General features: G+C 44.5%; 1 protein-coding gene across 1 annotated transcript in view; it reads right to left on the bottom strand.

Annotated features, from left to right (window-relative positions):
• Nucleotides 1-19,077: 19,077 nt before the first annotated feature.
• The window catches only part of CCZ1 (CCZ1 homolog, vacuolar protein trafficking and biogenesis associated), a 45,364-nt gene continuing 39,439 nt past the window's right edge, over nucleotides 19,078-25,002 (bottom strand). The window contains exon 15 of the mRNA XM_030212809.1: nucleotides 19,078-19,376. Within this exon, the coding sequence (XP_030068669.1) occupies nucleotides 19,321-19,376 (56 nt within the window). The 3' untranslated portion in view covers nucleotides 19,078-19,320. The remainder of the gene's footprint in view (nucleotides 19,377-25,002) is intronic.

Raw genomic sequence — 25,002 nt, 5'->3', positions numbered from 1 at the left:
CCTATTTTTACTTTAATTAACATCAAAGATTTATATTTTTCCAAAGTTGGCAACTTGCGTTGTTTTGACTCGTCATAGGGGCCCTTTTACAAAGTGGTAATAAGCCCAACTCGGGCTTACCCCTCACTAAAAAGGAAGGACCACTGGGCTACCGCAGCAGCCCGGCAGTAGTTCCCACCTCCAACATATCGTCATATCAGGTGCTACAAAAATATGTTTAGCATGGTTACCGCTGGGTTAGTGCGGGAGCCCTTACCACCACCTCTATGGGTGGCAGTAAGGGCTCCCCTCCCCTGAAATGGCCGTGTCACGAAACGCCTAGCCACTCGCCTGGGGTTACCCCACGGCCACTTAGAAGGTCTATCCCTAACACAGCTCAGGTCCGCCTGCACTAGCACCCTCCTCCTATCGACTGGGTCACTACTGCCTCTGGGCGAGTCTCCTGCTCTCAAATTATCCCCAGTGATTTCTAGGTTACTGGGGGCCACACTCCCAGTGGTCTCACAGTTCCTGGAAAGCACTCACAGACCCAACACACAAACTACCAGAATTCTTAATCAGTCCAGACAGCAGAGTCAACAAACTAAACAGGTTTATTGTCACACTGGAACAATGAACAAAAAATGTGCAATCAGCAAATAATAGCAGGTAACTGAAATATGGATCAATGATAACACTAACTAAACATCTATATACTGTCTAAACAGTACCTGGACAGGTCAGGACATATAATTCACCGAGCCTCAGCAAAGAGATCTGTCACTTTTTCCTCCCTGGCTAAGATTGAACTCAAAACCAGTAAAATCCAAATGAGATGAGCTCTTGGGCCAATCAGAGCCCAGTCAACAAGATTTCAAATATATACTGTTTCTTGTTTCCTGTTTGTGTCAAACTAAAGAAAAAACACTCAGTTCTCTTTAACAGTTTTGCAGCAAAGAAACACCACCTGCTGGCCAAATAGGAGAGAGACACCTCAGAACATAATCAATGCAGGAAAATATTCAATACATTTTACAGGCTTAAAACACACTGTTTCTTCACAGGCCGTGTGGCAAGTGCTGCACTTGCCACACAGCCATTTCCTGAAGAAAAAAGGGGTCCATATAGCATCCGAGCTTTTGTGGTGAAAAGTAAGAACTTGTTTTTCCACTATTGGTTGTTTGGGTTTTGGTCCATTATAAGTGGATTTTTTTCTCTGCTGGTTGATTTTTACTGAAGATATATTATATTAGTGTATAAGAGTGCAGACCTCCTATATGGGCTTCTTTGTATTATTCAATGTGTTGGGGGGGATGGGAATTCTATAAGACAAAAAGTTTGTTCATCTATTTGTTGTTTCATGTTATGTTCTATATCAGGGGTGAGCAACCTCGATCCTCGAGGGCTGCAACCCAATCGGGTTTTCAGGATTTCCCCAAAGAATATGCATGAATCTATTTGCATACAATGGAAGCAGTGCATTAAAATAGACTTCATGCATATTCATTGAGGAAATCTTGAAAACCTGACTGGGTTGCATCCCTAGAGGATCGAGGTTGCCCACATCTGTTCTATATCTTAATAAGGTGAAATTAGGCCTTACCTGCTAATTTTCTTTCCTCGACCCTCCAGACTGGTCAAGATGCTTGGGTTATGTACTCCTACCAGCAGAGGGAGACTGAGAAACACTGAACTTTGAACACTGCATATGTAACCTGTGCAGAACCCCCAACTAGCCAGTATATTGCTAACAAAGCAGAGAAATAACCAAACAACCTCACAGAACCCTGTACATGGAAACTCAAACCAAGAATGTAGTGCTTCCACAGGCTGGACATAATCAGCACCCAAAACCTGTACCAGAAACTTCACCTGGCAACCCCAGCCTGGATAAACTTGACTAACAATCATCAGTCACAGCAAAAAAACAGGCTCAAAAGAATAAAGCAAAACCCGAATATCTCTTAATCTTATATACATACAGGGCGGGTTCTTGACCGGTCTGGCGGGTCTAGAGGAAAGAAAATTAGAAGGTAAGGCCTAATTTCACCTTCCTCAGTGACCCTCCAGACCGGTCAAGATGCTTGGGAAGTACCAAAGCTGAAAACATCTAAGGGTGGAACCCCCGAAGGCCAGAGGTCAGAACTGCTGCTCCAAAGCTCACTTCCTCCCTTGCTTGAACATCAATCCTATAATGCTTCACAAAAGAATGTAAAGAGGACCCACCTCTGGTAAAACTGTCCCAGCCGAGCGCCTACATGCACCAGAGGCTGGACCCCCCACACCTTCATTGAGGGTTGCGCACCGAATCTGTACCCCCCCCCAAGGAGGAATCACACCCTCCACTGCAACCCCCTCAAAGGACTGAGTGCACTGAAAAAACGACCTCTAGGAACCCCGCTAGATCTACCCAGTCTGTACCAACGGGCTTCCCGAAAACGGCCACGCACCGAAGCCCCTCTCGCACCTGCTTTGCTACAAAACTCCGGGAGCCGAGCAGCCTTTGCATCCCCAAGACCGTGGACCAATTTATCCAAATCCTTGCCAAAAACATAGAATCTTTAAAGGGAAGCGAACACAACTTAAGACTTAGAGGCTGCGTCTGCGACCCAACCTCGTAACCAAAGCGCCCGACGTGCTGCCATGACTAGGGCCATATTCTTAGATGAAGCCCGCAGCAAGTCGTAGAGAGCATCCGATAAAAAGGAACAGCCCATCTCTAACTTAGCTAAATCCTGAATCCAAGAAGCTCTGTCCACTGCCGAGTCATCCAGAAGCTTCTTGGCCCAACGAAAACACGCTCGAGCCACCAATCCCCCACACACTGACGCCTGCAATGCCAGCACCAATAAATCAAAACTACGCTTTAGAAACGCTTCCAACTTCCTACCCTGGGGGGTCACGGAGAGATGCTCCACCATCTACGGCAATAGCCGTAGCTTTAGTGACCGCCGTAACCACCGCATCCACTGTGGGGGCCCTGAGAGAATCCCTATCCTCCTGGGGTAAAGGATAGAGCCTGGCCATTGCCCGTGCCACCTTACAAGGAGAGTCAGGGGAAGCCCACTCCTGGGAAACCATCTCTCTGATATCCTTATTCATAGGGAAGGACCGTGAAATACGTCTAATGCCCTTAACTGCTTTATCTCCCCCGCAGGAGCTTCGGCTGGCTCAAACTTGAGAGTAGAGACCACTTGATCAACAAGCTCTGACAGCTCCTCCCTATGAAAGATGCGGACCACCGAAGGATCCTCCCCTGGAATATCCTGCTCTGCAGCAGAGTCCAAAGGGTCATCCTCCCCAAGCTCACTGAGGACACCATCCGAAGCGCCTGGAAAGTAACACTCCCCCTCATCTACCCAGTCCAGCCGGGGCCTTTTAGACACTACTGGACCGACCCCCCCCCCCCCCCCACGGCGAAGGCCCCGACTTCCATGCCTGATATAATGTCCACACAAATTCAGGGGGAAAACCCATCCCCCCTGCATTCTCCTGACTCGGCTGACCAGGAAAAAGAGGCACCTGCCCACAAGGAGATGCTTCATTCAGGCAGGAAGAATTAAAAATGGCGGAACCGCCGCTGACAAGCCCGACAGAGAGCTCACCTCTGCGGATCCCCCAGCACCTGAAGTAGAAGCCAAAGGAACCTACGCGATTAGCTCCGGAGGCGCAGCCAACGATTGTTTTGGCTCCCCGCAGAACCAACAAGGAGTTCCCAGCCCCTCTATACCACTGTGCGACAGCGAAGGAGCTTGGCTGCGGACATGAGCACGGCAGGAGGGAGAAAGACAAGGACCGATCCTGTGCCCTAGCTAACAGCCCCAGCTGCCTAACAAAAGGCACCTGCTCCTCCGAACAGCACAGTAAAGCAGGCACTGCAGCCAGAAAGAACTGCTTTGCTCGTCTTTTTTTTTTTTTTAAAGAAACAAGCACACTGTAGCCTGGTTGCTGCTGACTGAAGAGGCACTCAAGGCTCCCACCCTGACACGGGAGCTGAGGCACAAGGCTGTCTAAATCGGAGAGAGCAGCACAGGGGGAGGGACCTGGCCAACCAGGTGTGACACCCCAAAGAGAAAAATGCGAGCCCCACCGGATCCGCACCCCCGAAGCACACAGAGAACCAGTACAGGATTCTGGGTTTTTAATTTTTTTTTTAATTTCTATTATAACCAAAGGCCTACCAAGAAAAAAACCCCAGGCCTACCAGACTAGTCAGACTACACATCTACCCTCTGCTGGAGACTGAGAAATACTGGCTAGTTGGGGTTCTGCACAGGTTACATATGCAGTGTTCAAAGTTCAGTGTTTGCAAGTCTCCCTCTGCTGGTAGGAGTGCATAATCCAAGCGTCTTGCCCAATCTGGAGGATCACTGAGGAAAGATTTAATCCTAAAATGCTGGCTGCCGTGGCTATTAAAAAAAAAAAATATATATATATATATATATAGAGGTCACGTGACGCCATGGTGCGGGGCTGACGCTGGAAAGATAGGCTCCGCGCACATTCACCCGAAAATCAGATAATTTGACTTACCCAGGGTGCGAAACGCTACAGCATTGCTCCTATAAGGTGAGAGAGCGGCTAGTGAGTAAAGATCAGGCAGAGAACCACAGAATGGCAGCAAAATCGGTGAGGAGAGAGCAAGATAAATCGAAACTGCCAGATAACAAGATGGCCGACCAGCGAGATCCCGGAGAGCTAGCGGTGGGATCCGCATGGCTGACGGAGATTACGGCCGAGGTAACAGCAGCGGTTGAGGCGGCGCTAGATAAGAAACTACAGCAATTGTTTGACCGGACGGAGGAGGCTCATGAGCGTATTGATAGTATGAATCTGGAGCTAGATGAAGGTTTACAGCGGATTTCGGAGATGGAGGAGACGGTGGGGGCGCAGAAGGAGATTAATAAGAAACTAGAGCGGCGGGTACAGGATCTGGAGACAAAGATCGATGATTTGGAGAACAGGGGCAGGCGAAATAACCTGCGTCTGGTTGGACTTCCAGAAACGCTCTTGGATAAAGACCTACCTTCCTTCTTGGAGGAATGGCTGCCGAAGTCTTTACACATCGAGGACAAATTACAGAGTTTTTGTATTGAACGGGCTCATAGAGTTGGGCCTCCGCGACAGCCAGCGACCAGGCCGCGAGTAGTAATATTAAAATCTCTGAACTTTCGGCATAAACAATATATTCTGGACGCGATAAGAGGAGGTTGTACCCTCACCTACCAAGATAAGAAGATCCTTTGTTTTCAGGATTATTCTCAGCAGGTGCAGATGAGGAGGAAGTCCTTTGCGCCTATATGTACGGACCTTTTCAATAAAAAAATAAAATTTGCGCTTCTATATCCGGCTAAGCTGCGCCTCACGATTAATGGAGTCACAAAATTTTTTGACACAGTTGAAGCAGCTAAAGCATATATTCAACAACATGGGGGTGACTAGATCATCCAGAAGGAAGGATACAAATATAGCAGCATTTTGTGGATAATTTGTGGTGGGTTTTCGAGTCTTGAGTACTGATTGTTTGAAAGGTGACTTAAATATGATATGAACAGAGCTTGAAGATAGGGGAGCTTATGAACGAGACAATACAGAATATGACAACAGGGGAAACAGCAGCGGACTGTGGAATATAATATTGAATTATTAATACGGTATTGTGGGCATGGAGGGGCGAAATGCAGAATAAGACAGAATGACCATATAGAATTAAGACCCTGCATAGAGTTGATGAACTATTTCCTGGTTGCTGCAAAAGACGATGATCAAAGACTGGTATGGGATCCTTTGTTTTCAGGAGTATTCTCAGCAGGGGCAAATGAGGAGGAAGTCCTTTGCGCCTATATGTACGGACCTTTTCAATAAAAAATAGAATTTGTGCTTCTATATCCGGCTAAGCTGCGCCTTATGATCAATGGAGTCACAACAGTTTTTGTCACAGCTGAAGCAGCTAAAGCATATATTCAACAACATGGGGGTGAATAGAACCTCCAGAAGGAAGGATACAACTATAGAAGCATTGTGTGGATAATTTCGGGACAGAGGATTACTTGAGACTTTCTTAATATAGAAAGCTACGCCAGTGGAACTGCTATAAGTTTTCAAGTCTTGAATACTGATTGTTTGAAATGTGACTTAATTGTGATATGAATAGAGATTGAAGATAGGGGAGCTTATGGACGAGATAATACATACTACGACAGCAGGGGAAACAGCAGTGGACTGTGGAATATAATATTGAATTACTATGGTCTTATGGGCATGGAGGTGAACTGCAGAGTAAGACAGAATGACCGCATAGAATTAAGACCCTGCATAGAGCTGCTGAACTATTACCTGGATGTTGCAAAAGAAGATGATTAAAGACTGGTATATGAGAAGTGACCTGTAAAATTGTGAATGGGTAGGCTGTGGGGCCTGGGAAGAGTTGGATGGGTAAATGACAATGATAATTGTAGGGTGAGTGCAGGTGTTATCAAGTAACTAGTTCTTGGAACAGGAGGGAGGGAGGGAGGGAGGATTAGAAGGATGGGCGACAGGGGGGTGGGAGGGGGGGGGTGGGAGGCAGGGGGAAATATAGGGCTTGGTTACCAGAATTTCAATTAGGTATATGGAGTCAGAAGAGATATGTGAGTGAGTTGAATGATGAGTGGCTGCTGAAAAGAATAGTAGGAGTGGTGCTGCTGGGACACCATGACTGCACATTTATAGATGTGGAACAAATGTTGATGCAAGAGTGAGATATAGGGGATTGATGGGACTAAAGGTATATTCCTGGAATGTGGGAGGTATCTCATCTCCCATTAAGAGAAAGAAAATATTACATAGTCTTAAAAAGAAAAGAGCAGACATAGCACTCCTCCAGGAGACACATTTATCGTCTCAGGAGCATGATAAACTCAAAACCTGGTGGGTGGGGACAGTGTTGGAGGCCCCTGCGGTGGGGAAGAAGGCCGGAGTAGTGATCTTGTTCCATAAATCCCTCCAGGTAGAGATAGGGCAGATGTGTATTGATCCTGAAGGGAGGTACATTCTGGCGCAGGTCAAGGTGAATGGAAATACCTACCTTATTAGTAATATATATGCCCCTAATGTGTACAGTAAGAAATTTTTCCATACTCTCATAAGCAAGATGCAGCAATTTAATATCCCGCAGAAGATAATTGGGGGGGACTTTAATGTGGTAGCGGATTCCACCTTGGATAAATCACATAATGTAGCAGGTGCGCTAGGGGAAATGGATAAAGGTATCAATTTGTTGTGTGGAGCCTTGGGAGTGGTTGATGTGTGGAGGGTTCTTAACCCAAATACCAAAGATTATACGCACTACTCTAGAGCCCACCACACGCAATCACGAATAGATTACCTATTGATAGATGAAAACAGCTTTGCAGGAATCTCAGAGGCTGCAATTGATCCTACGATTATATCGGATCATGCGGCAATATATATTGAATTTAAAGATCAGAATACACAAAGTAGACAGTTTAGATGGATATTTCCCCTGGATCTTTATTATGATCAGGATTTTTGGGCATATATTAGGAGGAAATGGGAAGAATATACACTATATAATGCATCTCATAAAGATACACCAATACTGTTTTGGGAGGCTGGGAAGGCTGTGTTAAGGGGTGAGATTATAGCATACAGTGCCAGAAAGAAAAAACAGAGAGATCGAGAGATCATCAGGCTGGGGGCACAGTTGGTGCAATTGAGGAGGGCGTATGGACAAGGGTCCGCAAATCATATTCGAGAGCAATTATTAGCCACCCAGGTAGCCCTAAATGAACTGTTACATCAGCGAGCCAGTAAATCTGCTGAATATTATAGATATCAACTACATAGGTTCGGTAATAAACCAGGGAAGATGATGGCAGGTCTGGTGAGGAAGGTGAAGGGGAAGAGGAGAGTGTTGGTGGTCAAGACACAGAGGGGAAGACTGGTACATGATGATACAGAGATAAGAGATGTCTTTAGGGATTATTATGCTAGGCTATATGCTAAGGATGATGATGATGATTTAGATCCCGATATATACCTAGAGAATGTCAACAAGCCAAAAATTTCAGAGCAACAGAAGAGGGAGCTAAATAAACCGATTGAGCCTGAGGAGGTCCTTAGAGAAATAAAAGACAGTGCATTACATAAGGCTGCGGGGCCAGATGGATATAGGGCTGAATTGTATAAAATATTAATGCAGGACATAGGAGACCCCTTGACTAAGGCCTTCAATAGATCAGTTGAATTAGGGGAACTCCCGCAGTCTTTGCGACTAGCGGACATAATGGTCTTCCCGAAACCTGAGAGAGATCCGACCTTACCAGACTCTTATAGACCAATTTCTCTGATTAGCTATGAGGCTAAGTTGTTGGCAAAACTTTTGGCCTCGAGATTGGCAAAAGTGTTACCTAGCATAGTTGCGACCCCTCAGGTAGGCTTTGTGCAAGGGAGACAGAGTGGGAAAAATATTAGGCTGATTTTGGCATCAATGGAGAGTGTGCGAAGGAGGGGTGGGGAATCCCTCTTGATCAGCTTTGATGCCGAGAAGGCGTTTGATCGGGTCGAGTGGGAGTTCCTGTTTGCTTCATTGAGGGCGTATGGTTTTGAAGGCTATTTCACACAAGCAATCTCTATATTATATAAGAACCCTATGGCGAGAGTGCTGGTCAACGGAGCGTACTCTCGAAGCTTTGTAATTAATAGAGGAACCAGACAGGGATGCCCTTTGTCCCCATTACTGTTTGCTATTACGTTAGACCCCTTGGTCAGGGAAATTATGGGTAACTCTGAGATTGAAGGTATAAAATTGGGAACCAGAGAATTTAAGATTTCGGCGTTTGCCGATGACATTTTGGTTCATTTAGATAGACCGGAGAGCTCGCTGCCGGTGTTGATGGAGGTTTTTGAAGAATATGGGGCCTTTTCGGGATTTAAATTGAATTTTCAAAAGTCAGAGGGGTTGCCCACAACTAATACGGTAAGGGAGAAATGGAAGGGAAAGTTTCCACTGAGATGGGCGAATGAGGAATTTAAATACCTAGGCATAACACTCACAGGAGACCTGAGTAGAATATATAGACAGAATGTTGATCAATTACTGCAGTATACGCGACATAAATTAGCAGTATGGGAGGGGCTACCTATAACATTAAGTGGGCGAGTTGGTTTGTATGCGATGATGCTCTTTCCAAAATGGCTGTATGTATTGCGACAGTTACCTATAGTTTTACAGACTAAAGATATAAAGAAGATTCGAGGAATGCTGACTAGGTTCTGTTGGAGTGGGAAAAAGGCTAAAGTTAAATTGGATTATCTTTATGGGAAAAGAGCAGAGGGAGGTTTGGGGTTGCCTGATATTAAACAATATAATTGGGCCTGTTTGGCTCGGCACCTAGCAGATTGGATTTTGGAAACAGAAGAGCATACGGCATGGAACATTGAATGTAAATTGTTTAGCCCATATCATCCCTATTATTTGTTGCATATTGGGGGTAAAATGTTACCCAAAGAAAATGGAAAGGCTCACCCTTTAAGGGGAGCCGATTACAACCGGGCTGAAGGCTCAGGAAGAACCTGGGGTGGGGGGGGGAGAGGGAGGGAGGAGTGGGAGGGGTTAGGAAGGATAAGAGATTGAAGGGTGATGGGTAAAGGGGCGGGTAGGGAGGAGGGGTGAAGAAGGGCTGTGAAGGGAGACACAGCGCCATTTGGATTTCAGCAAGCAGAGGGAGCAGTGTTGAACTGGATAAATCGCCTGAAGATCTAAGAGCCTCTGTAGAGTCTCCCGAACCGCACGCGCTTTGAGGGGAGAGCGACAGGGAGACTCCAGAAAGGCGTCTGAAATAGGCCTTGCAAATTCTAAGGCATATCCGTCTCGAACCACCTCCAAGACCCACTGATCTGATGTAATGTGGGCCCACCTCTGATAAAACTGAGAAAGCCGAGCTCCAACAGGTACCAGAGAAGGGGCCCTCGCACCTTCATTGGGAAGTACGCGCAGGGGAGCGAAAATTGCCGCTTGAGAATCTGCCTCCTCTGCGGTAACCTCGAAAGGACTGGTTCCTGGTAAAGAAACGTGATCTCTGAGGCTGAGAAGCTTTATCAGGCTGAAATCTACGGAAAGACCTTAGCCTACCACGTCCAAACAAGGCACCCCGACTGGACAGGCGAGGCCGATCTTCAGGGAGACGAGGCACTTTAGAGTCTCCTAGGGAGTGAACCAATTTGTCCAAATCCTCTCCAAACAAAAATGAACCCCTAAAGGGAAATTTACTTAACTTAGACTTGGAGGCCGCATCTGCCGACCAACCTTTCAACCAAAGAGAGCGGCGAGCTGCAACTCCCAGGGCCAAAGATTTAGAAGATGCCCTCAACAGGTCATACAGAGCATCGGCTAGAAAAGCAGAGCCCGTTTCAATCTTTGCTACCTCGACATCTATAGCTGCAAGATCATCTGAAGATCTATCCAGGACTCTCTCGGCCCAACGAAAACAGGCCCTGGCCACTAAAGATCCGCAAATGGCCGCCTGCACTGCCAAAGAGGAAACCTCAAAATTATGCTTCAAAAGAGAGTCCAAACGCCTGTCTTGCGTCTCTTTAAGCGCTGTTCCTCCATCTACTGGGACTGTGTTGCGTTTAGTAACCGCAGAGACCACAGCATCAACTACTGGGAGCTTAAGAAGTGCTTTATCAGCTTCGGGCACCGGATATAGACGAGACATAGATCTAGTAGGCCGAAAAGCAGCATCCGGGACCTCCCACTGCGCTTTAATGACATCCCAAATGTCCTCATGCATAGGAAAGGTCTTGCTGGAAGCCCTAGAGCCCTTAACCAACAAATCAACCTTTCGGACTTGTGAAGCTGGAGGCTGATCATCAAAATTTAAAGTAGTAGCCACCATAGCAATAAGATCCTGTAAATCTTCCTTATGAAACACTCTAGCCACCGAGGGATCTTCCCCCTGGCCCAAAGGAACAGTGTCAGGATCTAAAGAGGAAGGATCCTCCCAAGCCAGCTCATTAAGTGCCGGTCCTAAGTCTTCCTCTTCCTCCAAAAAAGGCATGTCTGAACTATGCTCTGGTACCAGATCTGAAGGAAACTCACATGTCCTAGGCTTAGCTGCAGTAGGACCCGAACTGCCCATAGCCCCTGACAGCCCCGCTGTAGCCCCTGTCAGCCCCGCTGCTGGACCCTCTCGCTGCATCAGGAAGGCCTGGTACATCTGAATAACAAACTCAGGGGGAAAACCTCCTCCCTGAGTGGCTGTCGAATGTACCAGGGCCTCTGTATTGAAATCTCCCAAAATCGCGGAGTTTAAAGGGCCAGACGCGGCACCCGACGTTGAAGGAGCAGGAGACAAAATGGCCGCCGTTCGCGCCACTTTCGCCGCGGGCGCTTCAAGAACTAAGCCAGAGGCCTCCGAACTAGGAGCGAGGGAGCGCGACGGCGAAATCGGAACCCCCGACGGAACCGAAGACAAAGTCGGCGGAGGAAGAGAAACAGCGGGCATGTCAAGCGCTGTACAAAATTTACAGGCGCCGGAGGCATTAACCCCCCCGACGCTGACAGACTGCACATCTTTTCAACTTTTCCGCCATCGCGGAAACAAGCGAGCACTCGCGAGAAAGCGGCAACGCGGTTCGCGCCTTTTTAAACAGCCTAATTAGCAGCTAAAAAACCCCGAGGGCTGACAGGAGCAATAAAAGGGTACTGGTTTTTTTTTTTTTATTTAAACAGGTGCTGAAAAACCCCACACAGAGTTGAACACAGAGCTGCCTGACAGAGCTGCCTGCTTGTTAAGTCAGCGGGGAACAGATAACTCAGCTGTTCAGTTCTTTTTTTTTTTTTTTTTTTTTTAAAGCACTGGCTGCCTCTCCCAAAGGCAATACTCCTTTACAATGAAAGGGTAGCCCTTCCCTTAATTATTAATAATGCTGTTTGAGGATACACCAGAAGGGAGATGGGGAGGAAATAGGGGGGAGGGACTCGGGGCACCCGAGTTTAACACCCCAGAGGCTGAACACTAAGGCACTTAGTATCAGGAATGACCTCAATAAAATTCCTGGGCACAGAAGAACCAATAAAGAAAATATCTACAAATACCAAAAAGAGAGACTAATAGGCTCACGTCCTACCTGCTGGGAGACTGAGAAAATACTGGGGCTAGGGTCACATGACCAGGGCTCTCATTGGCTCTCTAGAGTCAGAGTTTTTTTCTCAGTCTCCACCTGCTGGTAGGCGTGCACAACCCATCAGTCCAATCCTGGGCCGGTCCGGAGGGACGCTAAGGAAAATATAATTGGGCCTGTTTGGCTCGGCACCTAGCAGATTGGATTTTGGAAACAGAAGAGCATACGGCATGGAACATTGAATGTAAATTGTTTAGCCCATATCATCCCTATTATTTGTTGCATGTTGGGGGTAAAATGTTACCCAAAGAATGGCGGCATCATATTTTATTACACCCAATGCGCAGTATATGGCAGTACATATTGAGGAGACTAAATAAGAACCCACGATGCACGGATCTTCTCCCATTAGTAGGGAATGGAGCATTTGAACCAGGGAACACTCACCCGAAATTTATCAAGTGGGCACAGGAAGGAGTAGTGTTGGTGGCAGATGTGATGCAAGACACGGGGAAGGTTATAACTAGGGAGGCTTTAGAGGATATGGTGGGAGCGGAGAATGTGACATGGTATGATTATTATCAGCTCCATAGTTATATTGAGAATATACATAGAGAAAAATGTGATAAAGGAATGTATGAGATATTGGTGAATTTGTTTCTTCCTCAGGGAAGAGAACAGACTACGGTGTCTACACTGCATAAACAGTTAAGCCTGATTGCCGTGCACCGTAGCTATGAGGCAGTGGCTAGACGATGGTCCGAAGATCTGAGGGTAGAGATCAGAAGTGGAGATATAGCCCAGTCCTTAAAGGAGATTGTACATAAAGTGGCTAGTGCCAGATATAGGGAGATACAATTTAGAATCATTTTGAGAGCATACTTCTCTCCCATACAGGCGTATTATGCAGGTAGATTGCAAGAACCACATTGCAGTAAATGTAATTATCAGAGAGCAACACTGTATCACATGATTTGGGGGTGCCCTGTTATTCAAAAGTTTTGGGGTCCAGTGTTGGAATATTGCGAAGCTCTGCTACATAAGAAGCTTCGGCTTGAGACTAAAACTGTTGTGCTAGGATTGAGGGGAAGTGTGTCAATTATGCGCTACAAAGAAAGCCTATTTGTATATAAGGCACTTATTGTTGGGAAACAATGTATTTTACAATATTGGACACAAGAAATAGGCCCATCTTTCTGGCAATGGAGGAATTCGCTTCACTCCCTGGTGCGGATGGAAGCGCGTGCTATGAACAGTAGCCCTAGAAGTAAACTACGTTTCTGGGAAATTTGGGAACCGTATGTGCAGGCTTTATCAGGCAGAGCTCGTAGTCTATTGGTGAACACACTCACGGGAGGGGGAGGAAAGGAAAGTTAAAACAAAGGATTCATATGTTTACTGAATTATGTTGATATGAGAATTCTGGTAAGGGTATAGGGGGGAAAGGGAGTGGGGGGAAGGGAAGGGCATGTACAGAAACGTTTGATGACACTTAAGTTAAAGGTTATGTTAAAGAAGACAGAGATTTGTATTAAGTATATGTTTATTGATCAATATATGTTGTTGATTGTGACATCAATAAAACAGTTTAAACATAAAAAAAAAAATATATCCAGATATTCACCTCCAGGATTCAGTCAGTGGCCAGAACTGAATATCCAAATACAGAAGTGAGCGGTGCTGCTACCCAGACAGTAGCAATATTCAGCCTGCTATCTGGATTAAGTCAGGGAAGCTTATTTTGATGTCCTAACTATCTGGTTAGTTAGCCAGTTAGTGGATCGAATATTGTCGCTAACCAGATAACTTCCAGCTCCATCCCCTTACTACCCCGCTATTAGGCAGTCAGCAATGATATTAAGTAGCACTATGCAGATAGTGTCACTGAATATCAGCCGATAGGTCTGACAAACTATTTATGTGGATAACAGCAGCCGTTATCAGAGTAAATGGCTTGTACGTTGGGCCTATGTTTTTATGACCATATCTCAACACAGCTTTTAAACTATAAGTGAAAGCTTGTTCTGTGCGTTTCTTTAGAATCAGTGTGAACAGGGCTGAATCAGATGCTTCCTCCAATGTTAAACTCACTAATAATTTTTTGAGAAAGATGTATGTATGCTGTGGGTTACCACCCATTCTTCCAGAAGTCTCACATGCATTATAGATACATTTTTTGGGAAGTCAGAGAGAGACTTAGCAGGACCATTCCCTTAGCGTCTTAGCTCAGCATCCTGCTATTGTGACCATTCCCCCTTTATCTTATCTTACTTTAACTCTCTACTTTGCTTCCTCCTCTTTTGTATTTTTCTGTCATTTGATCCCTTATTCCCAACTCCTGTCCTGCCTTACTGAATATATGAACATTCCCTGTGTACACGTTCCTCAATCTCCTTATCACTCTACCAATAACCTTCATATGGACAACAATAAGCATGAAATCCATATTCCTAACGATACTTCGATGGTCTCGCATAACTTGTATAATGTAACCCATAACCAAGTTGTAACAAATGTATTTCCATTATTCATATCTTATTGTAAGCCACACTGAGCCCGCAAAGAGGTGGGAAAATGTGGGATACAAATGCAATAAATAAATAAATAAATAAATAAATAAATACCCTGAGAAATTAAATAGAGAATGTATGTAGTTAACAGTTTTTGGACAGGGTGGTGCATTTGGGGGATCTGCCTGCTGCCTTTACCATTTATCAGCTTCATTGGTTTATCTGTTGTCATAAGAGCTCAGTTTAAATGATGTACTTTGATTTTCAAGTCACTATATGGAAATGCCTCATTATACTTGATAGATCTTTTTCTGCTTTTCCATAAGCAACTATTATGGAAACAGATGGTATTAAGCTTTCCCTTTGTGAAACTGGTTAGAGGTCTTAGACTATTATCGTCTTCGTTAATCAAGCAGCTTCAATCTCTCTCTCTCTCATCAGTTCTTTCTTTACAAGATTATTTAATATTTTGTAAGCAGCTTAAAACCTTGTTTTTAAAGAAATATGCGGGATGATTTTATAACCAAGATGGCACAGACGGGAAGGTAATGCCGCAGCAAGCTCCTGGATACCTTACCGCCTTGACCCATCCCGGCAGTGAACGCCGGATCCAACCCAGGACACTCAATTGGAGGAACGCAAGTGAGTAACTAGCAGCTACAGACAAACACAGCCCCATGCGCACATGGTGCCTTAGCAGCCCCCAGACCCCACAAGTCGCACAGAGGATCATCTCAACATGGGGCTTCCGGCGTTCAATCCCCTGAACAGTCTCTACTCAGCAGTACAGAGGGCCGTTTTAGCAACATGATTCCCCCCCTCCACCTGCGAAACAAGCCCAGTATCGTCAGCGGGAGGACAAGCACAGGATCTACATATACAAATACATATATGTATACACTTTTTTTTTTTTTTTTAGTATGTATGGGGTGTATGTGTGTGAGTCTGAGGCAGCCCGCGATTTCTTTTGCTTTACCTGGTTTAGTGATCTTTTACATGAGGAACTGTCCCATGAGGTCATAAGCTTTAGGTGCGTCTGCAAGATCTTTTTGTTGCATTTGTATCCCACCTCTTTGCAGGCTTAAAGGAAGGAAGGAAGGAAGGAAGGAAGTACTTATAGCAAGAGAATACGCCGACGATGTGACAATATATATCCCATTCAAACAAGATACCAAAGAAATCTCCTACGAAATCAATCAAAGTCTACACATCATGAACACATGGGCAGATGCATTCCGCCTGAAACTAAATGCAGAAAAAACCCAATGCCTGATACTCACCTCCCAATATAACACAAATGAATTCAACGCAATAAACACACCAACCCTAAACCTTCCAGTCTCAGAAACGCTAAAAATCCTTGGAGTCACCATCGACCGCCACTTAACACTCGAAACCCACGCAAACAACACAACCAAGAAGATGTTCTACTGCATGTGGAAATTGAAAAGAATAAGACCATTCTTCCCAAGATACGTCTTCCGCAGCCTAGTGCAATCCCTCGTCCTCAGCCACCTGGACTACTGCAACTCACTATACGCGGGCTGCAAAGAGCAAATACTGAGGAAACTTCAAACAGCCCAAAATACAGCAGCCAGGCTCATCTTCGGAAAACCAAGATATGAAAGGGTACAACCACTACGAGAAAAATTACATTGGCTTCCACTCAAGGAACGCGTTACTTTTAAAGTTTGTACACTAGTCCATAAGATCATCTACGGCGAAGCCCCAGCGTACATGTCTGATCTAATAGACCTACCACCCAGAAACGCTAAAAGATCATCCCGAACACACCTAAACCTCCACTTCCCCACTTGCAAAGGCATGAAATACAAGACGTTACACGCGTCAACCTTTTCCCACAAGAGCACGCAGGCATGGAATACACTACCGCGTAACCTGAGAAGGATTGACGATCAAGCTTCCTTCCGTAAACTACTAAAGACTCACCTGTTTGAACAAACTTACGGAAAGAGCCAACTCACATAGAGTCCACACTCACTATTCATCAATGCATTTTACATCCACTTTGATCCCTCATCCCGCACCCCAATCTATCACGCACCTATCCACGGAACTATGGACACCATATGTCTTTGTCTAACACTACCCTTTAGCTTCCCATTCCCCCCTTCCAATTACTTCTATGTTGATATCCCATTGTCATATTCCAAATCTGATATTTGAATGTCTCTTATACCTTTGCACAATGTAATCCATAACCAAATTGTAACAAATGTATTTCTATTATTCATATCCTATTGTAAGCCACACTGAGCCCGCAAAAAGGTGGGAAAATGTGGGATACAAATGCAATAAATAAATAAATAAATAAATGTGGAAATGAAAAGGTGTGGAGTTTGCTCAGGAGTGTTTCAAGCCGTGAACGTGCCCTGTGTGATGCCCCCAAACGCTTCTGCTCCGCCCATTAGTGATGTGTCAGCGAGGGAAGCCAATGAACAGGGTACAAGTTTAGAACCCCAGGTTCCATGCACCCTGTGCAGACGCACATTGCAAGCTATGGCCCTGGGCTTGCTTATTAAAACCAAACAATTTTATGTTCCTTCCATATTCTCAAGGTTGTAAAATCCGCATTTACCAGGTTTTGCTTTAGAATATTTTAGGGGCGTTTTTACTAAAGTACACTAAGCAATTAGCAAGCGCTGTTAGCACATGAGAACGCTAACTGATACTGCACTTTCATGACAGCATGTGCTAATTTACAGATAACTGCAGGTTATAGGTGGAGAGTAGGTGTGGATTGCATATTGCAGTTTTCACAGAAGTACTGTGCGCTGTCACTGTTGCAGTTAGTATGGCTGCCAGTGCACCTGTGCTAACTGTGAATACTCTTAATATACTATAAAGAACCGTATGTGTGGTAGCTTTAAGGGAGCATGCTGGCACTACCTCCAAGAGTTAGTGCATAGGCCTTCCACTTACCGTGCATCAATTTTTGCATTTAATTCTATTCCTGTTTTTATATTCTGCCTAATCAAACTGGAATCAAAGCAGGTTACATCCAGATAAAACAACTACTAATATGGCATCAAGCATGTAATACACACTTTCCATATATTTGCAAAATAATTAGGTTTTCAATGCTTTCCTAAACATCATATAATTAAGAAGTATACGTATCTGAACTGGAATAGAATTCCAAATCCTGCTAGATAAAGTTAAACGAACTTTCATGAATGCAATTATAGTAAACTTGGGTTACAGAAGGACAATCCAATCTTATTAATGAAGCGAGAGGCAAAATGAACAGTAGGAAAAGTAATTAACTGAACAAAGGCTTGAGGGCAGCAGCCATTAATTATTTTGAAAACCCAACATGCCATCTTAAATTTAATGCAAATATCTATTCGCAGCCCAATGCAAATCCCTCAATAGCAGGGGTCACATGGTCAAATTGTTTACAACCAAAAATCATGTTTGCAGCTGTATTCTGCCAGAGCTGAATTCTATTTCTAATCTTGTGAACAGTACCCACATACAAAACATTACAATAGTCCACCTGGGACAATAATATAGCTTGAACTAAAAGTCGAAAATGCTCTGGGTAAAAGAAAGGTCTTACAGATCTTAATTGGCAGAATGTAAAAAAAGATTTTTTTTTACTAAGGTTATTAATCTGATTTTCCATGGTTGAGTGTCCAAAATGACCTCTAATACCTTAGCTGATATCATGTAATCAATTTGTTCACCTGATTTTAACCTTCAAACAGGGAATTACTGAAATATAATAAACTCGTTTTTTTCAGTATTGAGTTTCAATAAGTTACTAGATGCCCAAGCCTGAACTTTCTCAATACATTCCAAAATCAGAGTGTCGGGAGACCTCAGTGCTCAAATATAATGGAACTAAAATAAAAATATCATCTGCATAAGAAAATAAATGATAGAAGATTCTAACATAGATCCCAGCATGCTCATAAAAATATTAAAACAAAAATCGGTGATAGTGGCAAACCCTGTAAACTGAGCTCCAACAGCCAGAAAAAGCATTGTTCATTTTAACACAGTATTCCCTGAGCTGAAGAAACCCCCTAATACTTTTCCAGAAATACCTAGGTCTAATAGCCTAACAACAAAGAATGACAGACTTTGTCAAAAGCCCCAGATATGGCAAATTGTAATAATACTGATGATATTTTCCGACTTAACAATAATTTTACTTTTGATACTAAGGTTAAGTGATTCAGTACTATGCATGGCTCTGAAACCGTGCTGTGAATAATGCAGACAGTGAAAAGACGCCATAAAAGATGTAACTTGTGACGGAACAAGAGATTCCATTAGTTTGATTTCGATACAGGTGCCAAAATGTGAGCTAGGTGCAAAACTTTACTGCACTTCAGTAAAAGGGCATTCTTAGAAAGAAAAATTTTACTCCAGGGCAAATTACCAAAAAAAAAAAAAAAGCAATTCTCTGAATTTTTATTATTAAATCACTTTATTTTTCACTCAAATATTAACATAATATTAGAAAGAAATGGAATGGTACAGATAAGTAGACTTTTAATTCTGATAAATATTTAATGTCTAAAAATCTTATAATCATTTAGCTTACAGATAGAAATTTGATTCTTACAATCATTGTGTAGGTCCTCACTCCAGTCACTAATATGACCAACATCCTTCTTACATAGAATGTCATATCTTCCATTTTACAGACATCTTTCCAGTCTTGTATAGATCAATCCAGAAAGAAAATGTTGCTGAACTGCGTAGCACAAAGTTTTTTAACTTCTTCTGCAAAGTAAAAAGAGATATTGTAGTTTTAGTTTATAGTTTCTTTCCACTTGCTATACTGCCCAAGCTGACTTGCAGAGCTGAGCGATTTACAAAAGTAAAATTCAGAAAAGGAACTACAATATGTTGATAGGAAAGGCAGTTTCACTCAGCACTACCAGACACTCAGGACCCCTTTTACTAAGCCGCGTTAGGCTCTACGAGCGCCCAATGTGCGCCAAAATGAACTTACCACTTGACTACCGCGTGCCCCTTGTGGTAATTTCATTTTTGACGCATGTTTGGAAAATATTTTTTTATTTGCGGACGCACGCCAAGTGGCATCAGACAAGCGTAGGTCCTTACCGCGCAGATTCCTTACTGCTAGGTCTATGGCTGGCAGTAAGGTCAGACACCCAAAACGTCCGCGCAGCAAAATTGATTTTTGCCACACGTCCATTTTCGGCAAAAATTTTAAAAAGGCTTTTTTGGTACGTGCGCTGAAAAATATTTCTGCGCGCACCCAAAAGCCGCGCCTAAACTATCGCAAGCCACTTTTTACCGCAGCTTAGTAAAAGGAGTCCTAAGAATCTTTAAAAGGGATTGGGGGGGGGGGGGATTGGGGGTGAAAGTGTGTGGGGGGGGGGGGGGGGGGGAGGGGGATGAACAGATTAGAATGTAGGATAGGAAAGAAGGGAACGGGAAGGGAAACGTCAATGCAGTATGATACCCATTCTACTGACTATTGAAATGCCTGTTTGAACAGTCAGGCTTTCAGGGTTTTTTTTTAAAGCTTTTAAAAGATAGTTCACACCTTAAGGACAATGGAAGTGGGTTCCACTGAGCAGGAGCTACAAATAAAAATGCAAGATGGCGAGGGCTTTCGAGCTGCACCCATTTTGGATGGGGGGAGTAGATGATCGTTTATCGAGCGGAGAAGTTGTGGCGGTAAATATGGAATTATGAGTGTAGAAAGGTAATCCAGAAGACCAATTCTATGAGCCTTGAAAACGAGAGTAAGAAGTTTAAATGTGATTCATTATTCTATTGGGAGCTAATGAAATTTTTGAAACAGGGGAGAAACATGATCAAACTTTTGCGTGTGACAAATAAGTCAGAAGATCTGGGTTCGATTCCTTGGTCCAGCTTGTTGGCTCAGCATCATGTGCTGTGCACTACCATACAGAAGTTCCTGAATCAATTCCCAGTTCTGGCTTTTTTGCTCCTTGTACTGGCCAGTGAGTTCTATGGAACCTGCAGAGAGTCTCACTTCTTGCTGAACAGCGATATCTAGTGGGTAGAACTAGAATGTATGTGTCCCAGGGTCTGGGTGGGCTAGAAGAGGAAACCATGGTTTGCAGCTCCTGCCAAGGACCACCATCACTGCAAAGGCTGGGCTAAGGAAGGTTATAAACATAGGCAGAGAATAAACTTTACAGTTGTGAATGAAGACTCACGGTATGCAGCAGTGGCTGGGTCCAAATAAGCTTGGAAGCCCAAAGCAGCAGGCAAAAACTGTTAGGGTGAAAAGGAAACCTCAAAATGAAACCATCAGCAGAGTTCTAACATTAAAAAGATGAAGGGAAGCACACAACTTGGTCTGCTCGGGAAAAGACTTACCATATCAACTTCCTTGAGCTCAGGGCCATTTGGAACACTCTAAATGCTTTCAGAGATTGGCTATTAACACCAAATTATTCTCATTCAAATAGACAACCAGGTTGCAATGTTCTATGTGAACAAGCAGGGGGGTATGGGATCCTACCCCTTGTGTCAGGAGGCAGTGGGGATATACCTGGTAGGCAAGGAGAACAGCCTGGCGGACAGACTGAGCAGTGTTTTGCAACTGCACAAGTGGTCTCTAAACATGGGTATAGCCTGTAAGATCTTCTGAGAGGGGGGCACTCCCTCGGTGGATCTTTATGCCATTCATCTCAACAATAAAGTCCCCCAGTTCGGTCCAGGCTCAGATCACACTGCAGACTAACATCACATGCCTTTCTTCTACATTGGGAGGAGGGTCTTCTGTATACATATCCTCTGATACCTCTCATAGCGAAGACTTTACTGAAACTCAGACAAGACCAAAGAACTATGATCCTAATAGCCACATTAGCTGAGGCAGATCTGGTTCCCTCTTCTTCTGGCGTTATCCTTTGAAGATCCGTGGAGATTGGACTGTTTTCCGACCCTCAACACTCAGAACAAAGGATCCCTTCTGCATCCCAACCTCCAATCCCTGGCACTCACAACTTGGATGTTGAGAGCATAGAATTCGGGTCCTTGGGTTTGTCAGAGTGTCTCTCGCATATTGCTGACTTCCAGAAAATACTCCTCTAAGAGGTGTTACTCTTAAGTGGAGAAGGTTTGCCGTCTGGTATGAGGTCAAGACCTTAGATCCCCTCACTTGCCCTACACAAAACTGCTTGAATACCCCCTGCACCTCTCAAGAGTCATGGGTCATTCTCAGTGTAATCAGTGCTTATCATCAACATGTAGAAGGTAAGCCCATCTCTATACAGCCTCTAGTTGTTCACTTCATGAGAAGTTTGCTGTTGACAAAGCCCCCCCCCCCCCCCATCAATCCTCCCACCGTGTCATAGGATCTCAACATTGTTCTTATGCAGCTGATGAAAGCTCCTTTTGAGCCACTTAATTCCTGGCATCTGAACTATTTGACCTTGAAAGTTGTGTTTTTGGTGGCTGTCACTTCAGCTCGCAGTTAGTGAGTTTCAGGACCTGGTACTGGATCCACTGGTTTCTTGTTATTTAGGACAAAGTCATTGCATCCTCACTTTCCTTTGGCTCAGGTACAAACTTACAGTGCAAGTCCTCTGAGGCACACAGATCTAGTGTTGGGCTACAGGTGCCCCCGAGAATTCTGGGGATGGGTTCCCTTGGACAAAGCCACTGAACAGCTGGTGTTCCCTTCCGATGAAGCGGCAGGAAGCTAGCGGCCGTATGGCACCAGGTACTGACACACTGCCCCGATGAGGGGTGCTGGATTCCCCCTCCCCAGACCTGGTGCCCTTGGCGGTTGCTCATCTTGTCCACACCTTCCAACAGCCCTGGGGATGAGGACCTATCCTAACTGTACCTGAATTTGTAACTCATGTACACTCACACTTGGAGAGGCAAGTAATTAAATCCAAAAAAATCCAAATTCATGTACATTTTCTCAGGCTGTAACAATGCTGACATGAATTTAGTGTGTCTGAATTTTTAGGATGCTGAGTGTGCCTGCTAAGGGTTTTTCAACTAGACCCATTCTACATCTGTGTCGGCCCACACTGATTACAGCTTATTTCCCTCACTTGCAATCTGAAATACCCAGAGAAAACCTCTCTTTTCAACAAAGCCTACCACGAGAATACACAGCTTAACTATAACACTTCCCCACTCCACCCTTACTTTGAATGATGCCTTTCTATAACTGTCTGCTTAGTTCTTCTCTAGCATCCTTGATCTCTTTACAACACCAATTGTACCTTTTACCCTGGAATGGCGATGCCATAACAGGTCTTTGTAAGTCACACTGAGCCTGTAAATAGGTAGGAAAATGTGGGATACAAAGTATTGTCTGCTAAAGAAAATACTGCTTTGTGCTTAGCAGAGCATTACAAAAGGTGGAGTTTCCTCATTTTATCATCTTCCCGGTCTCCAGCAATGAACAAGTTTCTCCCTTCACATTAAAGACAGCCCTTGCTAGCGTATAAAGCCTGAATCTGGTTTAGAGCTTTTCTTTCAGTATGAGCAATGATGCATACAGATCTCCCAGACGTTATAGATCGGGTCATTGTTGCCGAACGCAGAGCCTCTTTCACTGATCAGCCAGGGCCGAGGATGATGTGTATTAATGCAGCATTGGTAAACACAGTCCAAGACTCTAAGCCAATACGAGAGAACGTATTGCCTCAGACGGGACTAGAACCAGCTTTCGTTGGGTCTAGAGGCCACAGCTTCTACCAATTAGCCATAAGATGACATGGCTGTTGGTTAAGTGGTACAAGCTCCGTCAACTGTCACCATTGCACTATGGATGGGCTCAAGGAAGGTGATGGGAGTAAAAAAAATGGGGAAACCTTTCCTCCCCTGGGTAATGCATCCGTAACTGTCTTGTCTGTCTGTATTATTTAGATTGTAAGCTCTTTTGAGCAGGGACTGTCTCTTTGCGTCAGGTGTTCAGCGCTGCGTGTATCTGGTAGCGCTATACAAATGCTAATAATAATAATAATGTTCAAGGCAGCATAGCCCCAACTGGAACAGATTCCAAAAGAGCTGGGCACTGAAAGGATCAAGAGAAAATCCTGAAAAGGCAGTGGGCTGTTCAGCTTGTTACTCTGTAGAGCAGCAGAGGTCTAGTTGGCGCATGGCTCCTAGGGATAACTGGAATCTCTCTGGGCTGTTTCTTAAGATGCAATATCTGAAGGAACTGCAAAGATTTCAGTTCGCTATAGAAATGCTAAGTAGTAGTAGTAGTAGTTTGCACTGTCTGACTGCTATGTGAAAGGGATCAGAACCAGTCTCCTTACAGATGTGTAAACAATTTTCAGAAAATTGTGGGGACTTGCAGCCGTTTGTCTTTTTTTTGCAGAATTTGGGGATCCAACTATTCAGCCTCAGGTAGAAACCTGATTCCCCACAAGCACAACAAAACGCCAAGAAGCTTCCAAAAAAGAAAATTTCAATGAGTAAATAATTCCAATAATAATAATTTTCAAGAACTCCTGGTTATAGCAGTCCTGTGCCAGATTTTTGTCATGCTATATTAGAAAACTAGGAAAAAATGCCCATTTCTGAGGGCAATGAAACGGGCGCTAGCAAGGGGCCCCCTCCCTCCGTCCCTCCGAGCTACTTGCCTTGTTAGTTCGCTGTGGCGTTTCGGTTTCGGGCCTCGAGTGTCATAGCTCCGCCCTCGACGTCATGACGTTTTGACGCGAGGGCGGTGCAGACACTCCAGGGCACACCGGATACCTCGGGTGCCTCAACTTCCGTGGAGGCTTCAGAACGTTGGGGTTGCCTTTTATATAGAGAGATTCCTTAGCAGTGCTGAAAGAATTTTTGGGTGGAGTAGGAGGAGCCAGTGGTTTCCTTCTGTTCAACAATAGCCAGAGCTGGGATCTGGCAACATGAACTACCTCCTTCCAAGTTTCTCCCACTTGTCAGTTACAAGCCATGTACCAGAAAAGACCCTAATTCTGACCACTAGGTGTCACCAGTGCACAAGGACTAGGGACTCCTTCTGTTCCAGGGGCTGTGAGCATGACCTGGTTTGGGAATCAAACCCAGGTCCTCAGCAAGACAGCATGCAGTGCTTCCCACTGAGCTACCAGGCTGGTCCCATGAACAGTGAGAAAACTGTGTATTTGTGATTAAAATTTACTCTAAACACATATATTAAACAGCAAATAACTTAATTATTTATAACAAATACACTATTACTACTTATCACTTCTACAGCATTACTAGACATGTGTAGTTCATTCAGTCTCCTACCACCTCTTACACTGAAATGCATCAGAAATATTCTGGTCGTGGGACTGAATGAAGGCTCCTGGTCTGGGTGACAGATGTTCACACTGTACTGTTACTGAATGAAATTTGCTCAGAGCAATTCTGTTAATGTTCAGGGTCAAGACGTTTACAT

The sequence above is a fragment of the Microcaecilia unicolor genome, chromosome 8 (genome assembly GCF_901765095.1).
Source record: "Microcaecilia unicolor chromosome 8, aMicUni1.1, whole genome shotgun sequence".
NCBI classification, from domain to species: Eukaryota; Metazoa; Chordata; class Amphibia; order Gymnophiona; family Siphonopidae; genus Microcaecilia; species Microcaecilia unicolor.
Note: the sequence above shows the minus strand (reverse complement) of the source record. Positions and strands in the feature narration are given on the sequence as shown.